Source organism: Lepus europaeus, chromosome X (genome assembly GCF_033115175.1).
Source record: "Lepus europaeus isolate LE1 chromosome X, mLepTim1.pri, whole genome shotgun sequence".
Classification (NCBI taxonomy): domain Eukaryota; kingdom Metazoa; phylum Chordata; class Mammalia; order Lagomorpha; family Leporidae; genus Lepus; species Lepus europaeus.
Genome location: NC_084850.1, coordinates 81,759,228 through 81,769,404, shown reverse-complemented (window position 1 = coordinate 81,769,404; position 10,177 = coordinate 81,759,228). Strand labels below are relative to the sequence as shown.

Genomic DNA, 10,177 nt, shown 5'->3' with positions numbered 1-10,177 from the left:
TATTTATAAGCAATCCAGTCTAGGGCTTGGGAGAAATAAAAATCTAGAGGCCACATAAGCAACGTGATTAAGATCATGTTCCACTTCCAGTCCAGCTCCCTGCTAATGTGCCTGGGGAAACAATGGAAGATGGCCCAAGTGCTTCGGCCCCTGCACCCATGTGGGAGACCCAGATGAAGCTCCTGGCTCCGGCTTCACTTAGCCGTGGCCATTTGTGGGAGTGAACAAGCAATATCTTTCTATTACTCTTCCTTTCAAATAAATAAATCTCTTAAAAATAAAATCACAAGATTAACTCAGAAATCAAAGATCTGAGTAGAAATATGCTGCCATTTACCATGTGACCATGGGCAAATTACCAAATATCTACATCTCAATCGTCACCTATAAAATAGGGCTATAGTTGGGGGCGGCGCGGTGGTGAAGTGGGTTAAGCTCGTGTCTGCAGCGCTGGCATCCCATATGGGCAACAATTTCAGTCCCTGCTGCTCCACTTCCAATCCAGCTCCCTGCTAATGTGCCTGGGAAAGCAGCTGAAACTGGCTTAAGTATTTGGACTCCTACACCTATGTGTGAGACCCAGAAACTCCTGGCTCTGGCTCTGGCTCTGGCCTGGCCCAGCCCAGCCCAGCCCCAGCTGTCATGATCATTTGGGAAGTGAACCAGCGGATGTTAAGACTTCTCAGTCTCTCCCTTTAATTCTGGCTAATAAATAAACTTTTAAAAAATGGAGCAGTAGTAACACTTCTACCTTAGTCACTGTGAAGACTAATTCGTAGGTTACTTAATATAAAGCCTTGACAGCGATCACAAGTTTACCTATTTCCAATATAGCTATTACTAATGCATTTGCAGGGTCTTAAATGCCTACGCACTTACACTTTCTAGACTTCAATGGTGGAGCTGACTCTCAAAGAATACAATCATGAGACACTGAAATTAAAGCCAGGGGGGAAGTCACAGAGTGAACTGACTCTACCAAAACCACCCTGAGAATGGAGTTCCAACACCAAGGATACAACTCTGTAGGCACCAAAGCAAATGAAACTAGGGGGTTCTCAAAAAGTTCATGGGGACTGGAGCCACTGCTGCGATGCTGGCATCCCACATGGACCCTGGTTCCAGTCCTGGCTGCTCCACTTCCAATCCAGCTCCCTAATGGCCTAGGATAAGCAGAAGACAGCCCAAGTGCCTGGGCCCCTGCTACCCATGTGGGAAACCTGGAAGAAGCTACTGGCTCCTAATCTGGTCTGGCCCAGCCCAGGCCAGCTGGAGAGTGAACCAGCATTTGGGAAGTGAACCAGTGGATGAGCGTTTTCTCCCCTTCTCAGATAACAGACCATGGAAAAATGCATATTATGAAAAACCTACGCATACATCTCAAAATTTCTTGCACCAAGAAAAAAAACCTTCATCTTTCAACTCCATTTTCCCACACTTTTAATAGCACCATCGTATAATAAAATTCATCACTAGTTAAGTGAGTAATAGAGCATCCTTGTATCAGAATATACTTGAGTCTTTTATTTTATCAAAAATTAAGCCGTTCTTGACATAAGGCAAATAAAATGGAAATAATTCTCACGTAAACCAGTACTTGTCTGCCCACACAGAAGTGAGGGGTTCCAAATCAGGATTGCACTGTAATTCCACTTGATTCTGAAAATCAAGCCTATTTGACATTGATTTGAAGCAACAGAACCTTTATCAGATTTCCCTTTTGAAAGAAAAACCCAAGATGATTGAACACAAATGATCACTTCATGCATTTTATTGATAGTCTATATTTTAAATCTGCAGTATGACATCTTACATAGGGAAAAAGCTTCTTCCTAAAAGATAACTATTAATAATCAAACCAGCTTTAATATGACTGACCTTTCAAGGTCTTGTTTTGCATTAAACAAGTTAATTTTTAGCAGTTGTAAAGCACTGTACAAAAAAAAAAAAAAAAGGAAAACTGGGTACATTCTCAAAATTTAATACAGGGCTTCCCAACTAGGAGTCTGCTGGATAGAGATATTGGAAAAGGGTGTTATGTCCAGATTTAAATTGACAGAAAATGAGAAACCAGATAAAGCAAGCCAACCAAATTCACTTCATTTTGTGCTCCTCTCTGCTTTTTGAAAAGTCTCTCCCAGAGGTCAGGAAGCCCTGGTATCACAATCACTTTAGTTTTTACAGAACATACATTTATGTGCTTCATGTTCAAAGACATAAACGCAGCCTTTGTTACTGCCCCATCTCCAAATCCCTTCAGGTTCTTACAGGCTTCAGAAAGCTTTTCAAGATTGCTACCCAGTTCTTTCTATGAATCCAAGTAAACATCTATACCAAAGCAGCACTTCCTGGGAGAAGATAAAACAGGCACAGATTTATAACCAGGCCAACCGCGTACCTACTCAACTTGATACCTGATCACATGGCCCTACACCTTTAAAAGCAGCACCAGGAACAAATGGAGCTATCAAGAGGTAAAATCCAAACATTGGACATTTAAAACACATACTAATCAATCAGTTAAAAGAATGTTAGTTAACAGGGCACTAGAGTTAAGGCTGGGCAGCTGGTTCAACCATACCTTGCTATTGGAATCAATCTGCAAAATGAGGAACTGACAGAGGAACCTTGACATAGTGAGGCACCGTGGTAGCACTGGGTTCACTTTCAGGGCACATCTTTATGGTATCTACCACTCAACCCAAGTGACTATAAAGTAGTTTAGGGAACTCAAGTAAAACAAATCCCAATCAAAAACAATTATCTACCTCACTGTTAACTGAGTGATGGAGGGTATGCCTATTTCCTTCAGATTTTAATCCAAACCACCACATCAACATGAAAGGAATCATAAAATTGACACACTATTCTATTATTTCTCAAGAGATCTGACATCCTGGTAATAGCTCTATTCTATGCTGTAGACTTTCATGTACAAACAAGGGTTACTTAAATGCGATTACTCCTTTGTTGGGATTATCTATTTTAGAAATGTTCCAGTGAAGGAAAATAATTTTTAATTTCAGAATGCTAAAAAATTTCATGGGTGGGGATGGAACTCATAATGGATTTCAGTTGCTTATTAAAGATCAGATTGAAAAATCAAGCGAAATACTAGTTCCTCAGACAATCCATCTCAATTTTCCAAATGAAGCACGTTATATCAATTTATACTTTCAAATTTTTTTTCAAAAGAAAACAACTCACTAGTTAATTCAATGAATTACAAAACTGTTAATGAATATTAAACATACTGAAAAATTATAACTCAAGGAAAAAAACACACCTGACACTTTAACGTGTGCCTTCTCAATCTCTTGAATTAGTAAGGTACAGAATACTACAGAAAGTAGCAATCAGTGTAGTCTTAAAAGACTAGGAGGAATAAAAGTGCCTTATGAAAGTGGCTTCTACTTATGTAAGTAATGATAAAACATTTGACAGGGAAACCAGCATTGTAGAACTTTAAAACATCAAATAAGGCAGATTATATTTTCTCCATTCACAAAACAGGAAATGAGAAAAGAATGTCCTCCATCTTTCAAAGAAAAGTTATCAACCACCACAAGGTGCCACTGTATTCTAGCAAGCTGTAAAAATGGCCTTTTAAGAGGCATTTTGCAACAACCACTTCCCTGTCACGTGGGCACCTTGGGAACTGACTCAAAGTCCCTGATGGATGCTTGACCCATTTCATGTCGTGGACATTTGGGAAGCAGGTGGTTAAATACAAAGCATTTAAGTGATAACCCTTCATAAATGTCACTTGAGACACAGACACTAGGAAAGAATTCTTGGCACAGAAAAGACATGTTTAACCAGGGGGGAGAAAAACCATTACTTGAGGTAACACTTATAGCTAACCATTTTCCTGAAGTTTGGATGAATTCAAATAATCCCAGTCTTGAAGAGATTGTGTGTATATGCATGTGTGTGTTTACAAAACGAACTTCTGGTGCTAAAGGTTTTCTGATGGTACAAATGTCTATATTCCAACACAAATGTGAACACTTTTTCTCAAATCCCAACTTCTATTAACACCACTGAGGTATAACTATTGTGTTCCTTTTAGAGCAAATATTCCAAATTCACAACATGGCTCATCTGTTAGTGTTGCTACAGATAAAAGTCAACAAATTTTTAACCTAACTTGCTCAATTTTGTTTCTAGAACAAATAAATCTCAACCCTGGTAGCTGCTTGGAGTTCAACAACAAAAGAAACATTTCAGACTAGTAAGTGGATTTTTAGGAAACATCTGAAATAGTCAAGGAAATTCAGGTTTTAGTACTTTTCCCTATGCTTTGAACAATGTCATGTTCCAGCATTGCTTTTTTTTTTTTTGTTCCTATTTACTGCATGAAGTTCAAACTAGGTCTTAAAAGACAGAATCTTTCTGTAATAAAAGTAAAAGTGCAAAGATACAAAATGAAATGTAAAGTCTCCTGCAGGAAAATGCTCCCTTCAAGAATAGGTTTGGATGCTGGTGGCAATTAAAAAAAAGCAAATTTCTGTTCTCCATTGTGCATCTGACACCTACAAAAGACCTTGTCTTCAATGTCCACAAGGCTAGTATGCCGCAGTCATGGACTTATTAGCAAAATGAAAATTAAGTGGCGAATTCCACTAAAATGCTTGTATCCATTCTACACAACCCAACGGCAATTATTGAGTGCTATTGAAAAAGGTGTCCACATGCACATGTCCAATATGTGCATTCTACTGAAGGCTAAAAACATAAAAGTCTATTTCCAGTGTTTATGAGTAGCTTCAATATCTACATTCAGAACCAGCATTCTGCTCAAGTTGCCATACTTTAATACTTCACAAAGGAGTAATACATTTTGAGAGGTTAGGGAGGTACCTGTTGTCAGTTAACTTTCTTTTACACTTAGAATGTGCTGCAGATGTTTTTAAACTATTTTAAAATGAACATTTTTATACCAAGAGGAAAATGGATTTTTTTCTTTTTTCCTTTTTTTTTTTTTTTTTAGCCAATCAGGACTACCCTGCAGATCTGTTACACCCTTAGAAAAGGAGACAAGGAGGCTCACAAATATAAAGGAATCCTGACTTTTGCATGGACAATTTTTTTAAAAGATAAAATGTATTACATAAGCGCCATAAACAGTGAAATCTGCTTATATTAAAAAAAATAAGTGAAGCTTTGAACATTATTTCCTTGCAAGAGCAGTACATATCCTTTAGTAAACAACTACCATATTTACAAGTTAACTTCCTTGATACTTAGGTAGGATTGAAAGCGAGAAGAAAACATGAGATAATGAACTCTGAAATAATCTTTATAGCGAAGTTGCTAACAGTGAAGGTAGCCAGGAACAGTTCCTAAAGCAGACTTGTTTACTTTGTAGAGGGATCTGTCTATGTCTGGGTAGTTAGCTCATTTCACTAAAGGCCAAGGACATGTTCAAGCCCTCTTCCGGCCTATTGGCTTTTCCCAGAAAAACAAGTACCTGCTCCACAGACTGACCCCAACCAGCTTTAAGAGAGGAATTAGGCAAAAGTACTGGGGTTATCATTATTTACTCTTACTACTAAGGAAACATAAAGTGCCTGTCCATAGTGAGTGAGCTGTCCCATCTGCAAATATGGACACCACAATTAAATTTTGAATTTCAATTAAGCCAAAATGATACACTTTCAAGGAAAGGTAAAAAATCCCTTAATTCACCTGGTCATCATATGCAAGATATTAAGTCTGCGATAGACTGTGATGAAATATTAGCAAGTGTGCACTAGTACCTTAAATGGCAAATCTCAAAAACACTGCAAATTCGAGACTTTCCTATGATCGCACACATCTGTACCAACTGCAATTTATGCTAAAAGTGGTTTGTAGTCTCTTTCCTCCACTGTTGGAGGCGCAGACTTGCAAAAACATCAACTTAACTGGATGTAGTGGTTTGTGTCTCTGCAACCAGAGTTCTGTCAAATTTGCCGATCTGCCTCATCTGTTCCTGTAGAATGCCAGGTCATATGCTGCTGCTGCTCTCACTGTATGGAACCAGTTGTTGTCTGCATTATTACTGTCTACAAGAAAATTTTATGCTCCTCAGAGCAGTTTTCTTGACTCCAATCTGTCATTTCCTGCCTAAATTCAAGTTAAACACACAATTTCCATTGGTCTTTAATGCAGTTTGACTCTGCATGGCCCTATTCTATGCATGTCACAGTAGCTGTTCACATACATTAAATATTATAGATATGTTCTGCTCTTGACACCTACACACTTACAAAAGCAGCTTTGTACTTTGTTTGGTGTGTTTTTTTTTTAAACTATGTTGGCTCACAAAAAGCAGTTCTCTCATTTCTAAGCATGGTACTTTACAATTTTTTATGCATTAATACAACAGTGCATTGGAAAAGTACTGAGCCTCTACAAAATAGCTTTACATTTTTAAACAAATGAATGTGATTTTTTTCACTTACACAAGCATAGGCTTTTTAATATTTCCACAAGATAAATATCTCAATTAAACTATAAGCTCACTCTACAGTGTGCCACAGTGATGGGCTTAGGAGACAGTTATACACTTAGAGGATTCTAACCTTAGTGTTATTTACACTGACATGTCCAGTATCACCTAGTCTGAAAGGTGAACAAACAATACTCAGAATGTGGCTGAATTTGTGTCAATAACTGGGAATGGTACAGTTTTAAGTAATCACTTAGGAAACACATACTGTAACTTAGCCTAAAGTGGGAAGTTCCTTCACCCCTCTCTCTCCTATGGCATGGGAAACTTTACATAAAGATCAACATGAAACAGATAGGAGCCATTGCTAAGGCAGATCCTTTAAGATAACAAAGGAGAAACCAACAAGTGTATATGATACAAATTATCAGTAACAGAGATGCTATCAATTCAACTGGTACTGAAATCAGATTGTTAGATCCTAAAATGTTGCTCTTTAAATGCTTCCTTGTGTTCTGGGACAGAAACTGCAAAAAAGGACAATGATTCCTTCAGAAAGCAATGACTCAATTCAGGTTGTTACTTTACATTTAAGCACCACTCAAAAAGTGGACATAAAACAAGTGATTCCTGTTTGCCCATCACTATACCAGCTACATAGCTGAGAGTTCAGATCTTAATTACACAACACTTTCTCTGTTACCAGAAGCTAAGACTGCTCTGCGACAAATAGGGCAGGTAGAATTCTCAGACAACCAGCGATCGATGCAGTGCACATGGTACTCATGGGAACAAGGTAGTTTACGAAGTTTGTTGCCTTCTGTATATTCCGTAATACAAACACTACAGGTTTTTAATGCATCGTTTTCACCAAAACTTCTCATTGCCAAGTTGTCAATCTGTTCTTTGGTGAGTCCTCTAGGTTGGTCATCATCATCCTCATTTAAGAGGAAAAACTGAGCCAGACTAAGGAAGGGCAAAGAGCCACTTTCATCAAATGTGACCGGGGCCCTATGTCGACCCTCTCGCCTGGCACCTGATGATGAGCTTCCTTCATTACTGCCTTCAAACACCTCTGAGCTACTTTCTGAACTTTCACCACTGGAACTGGAACTGGAGCTAGGACTCGAACTGGAACTCGAACTGGAACTGGAACTGGAACCAGAACTGCTACCACCACCAGAACTCCCTCTTCCATTCCGTGACTCTGCCCTCTCCATATTTCGACTTGGGACTGAGCCACTAGGTTCTGAATCACTATCACTGTACATAAAGTAGCTTAACTCCCCAAAACCTGTCATTATCTGCCTTAACATGGTCTGAATTGCAACAGATGTAGTCTCACTTAAACCAGTATTTAAGATTCTACGAATGGGAATTCTGATGGTACTGACATAGGTTCTCACACCTGCCCGCTCAGAACGTGAAAATGTACGCCTAAAACCTCCTCGTTCACTTTCGTAAGTGACAGTGTTGTTTGATGTCTGAGACCTTGAGCGAGTTCTACTAGCTATGCTATCTCTTTGCCGATATTCCCCAGGACGAACTCTTCTCACTTGAAGATCAAGGACTATGGTTGGAGGTCTCTGCCCTGATCCTGTGGATTCACCATTGCTGGCTGTGTCTGAAGAACCTGCTCCTTGAGAGGCATTTCTTGTTCCAGAAGCTGCAAAAAGACCCCTACTTAGCAACTCTGGTCCAGTGATCTGCTGTCTTAATGTCACATGGTGTCTGGTTCTAGAACTTCCCTCAGTCTCATTTACCAAAGGATGCTCAAAAGTCTGAGATGAGATACTATGATGAGACCTTCGTGGAATTTCACTCATTGGATGCAGAGGTGACCTACTTCTTTCAGCTCTCGCTCTGGTTCTCCGATGGTCGGGGCTCCTGCTTCTTGCCCTCCTCAGACCTCTGGCAGGTGGAGCCTCTGCCAATGCTTCAGTTGAATTTCGTTCTGATCTAGACGATCTTGTAGATGTTGATTCAGAGCGTGGATTTTCCACTTGCCTTTGGCTGTTTTCCACATTTTCTCCACTAGAACGTCTTACAGATGGCTCATTTTCATTCTCTGAATTTTGGCTCCCATTATTACGGTTAACATTTATTTCTAAGCTGAATCTGAAATCACCACTGTTTGGATTAGTCCGGCTCACTGCTCTCCAAGACTGGTTTCCTCTTTGCCCACTTCTTGTTGTATTTCCAGTTTGTCTGACAGAGTTAAGCCAGTCTATTATGGAGTCACCATTAGACACATCATCTGCGGAGTCTCCACCTGGTTAAAACAAAGGAAGGGAAGAAGGAGAAAAAGGAACTACTAAAATTAGGACAACCATGCTACTGTTCTGAAACCTTGTATTAAAGATACGACTTGAAAAGTCTGAACAGATTTCACATTTACAGAGTTTTGTTAACTACACTGCATATTTGTTAAGAAAAGGAAGGAAAATTTCCGTCTCATTTTGAAAAACCAAGCCAATTCCAGAGGAATTTAGAAAACTGTTTTAGTTTAAAGGGGATCTGAACTAAGCCTTTTTCTCTAGCATTTCATCACACGCAGAGCCTAGCATACTACTGTGGGACTGCCAGCAGACATTCTGCCAGCCAACCACCAAAACACTAATGTAATCAAGCTAGACAGGCATTAGCTAAGGTATGTGCCAGTATTTTAGTTCAAATTACTTTTTTCCTTCAAATTTTCATTATTATACACTTCCTCTCCTAGGCTCTGGATGTGAGTGCCACTGATAATACCATAAAGTCGCTTTAAAATTCAAGACTTTTAGGAACAGTAAGAATGTAAATGTTTATCATTTACAAATATTTGAACATTTCTTAGTATCATCAAGATTTTAAATTGACATGAAATTGTGTATCAAATCAGATAAACACCCTGAACACAGCATGACACATATAATGGCATGTTTAGGAACCAAACTATTGGGGTGGGCATGGTGACATAGCCGGTTACACCAATGCTTGGGATGCTCACATACCCTACTGGAGTGCTGGTTTGAGTTCCAGTACAATCCAGGTTCCTGTTAATGCACCCAGGAAGGCAGCAGAAGATGGCCCAAGTACTTGGGGCCCTGCAACCCACATGGAGTTCTAGGCTTTTGGCTTTAGCCTGGCCCAGTCCTGGCTGGGGCAGGCATTTGCAGAATGAACCAGCAGATGGAAAGTGTCTCTCTGTGTTTTCCCCTCTCTTTGTCACTATGCCTTTCAAATAAGTATTCTCAAAAATATCTAAACTGTTGTCATAGCATCTTAAGTTACAGAGTCAAATTCCCTATTTCTCGTTAGGAGGGAAACACCAGACCTTTAGTTAGAGCAGAATTTCTCAATAGCAGGGCTACTGACATTTCCAGCCCGTTAATTCTTTGTCAGCAGGAGCTGTGCTGTACATTACAGGATGACAGGATGCTTGGCACTATCCCTGCTCTCTACCTGCTGGATGCCAGTAGCAAACTCCCAATAAACCAAAAATGTCTTCAGACATTGCCAGTGCCCACCAGGGGCAAAATTATTCCCCAATAAGAACCACTGGGTTAAAGAATACACCATTTCTTTTTGCTGGTGAAAAAGGTCCCATGTTTATAAATACAGAATTAAGCAGCAAGAAATTTCAATGGACACAGAAAACCAAGGCGGGGGGTGGAAGGGAAAACACACTTAAAAGGCCTGTTTCTCACTACCCTAATTAACACAAACAATCCAAAGGTGAGGCAGGAAAAAAAAAAACAT

General features: G+C 39.5%; 1 protein-coding gene across 3 annotated transcripts in view; it reads right to left on the bottom strand.

Moving 5' to 3' along the window:
* Positions 1-1,423: 1,423 nt before the first annotated feature.
* Positions 1,424-10,177, bottom strand: part of RLIM (ring finger protein, LIM domain interacting) — a 30,917-nt gene continuing 22,163 nt past the window's right edge. For all 3 annotated transcript variants that reach the window (XM_062182929.1, XM_062182927.1, XM_062182928.1), the window contains one exon: positions 1,424-8,708. In XM_062182929.1, coding sequence (XP_062038913.1) covers positions 7,117-8,708 — 1,592 coding nt within the window. In that variant the 3' untranslated portion in view covers positions 1,424-7,116. The remainder of the gene's footprint in view (positions 8,709-10,177) is intronic.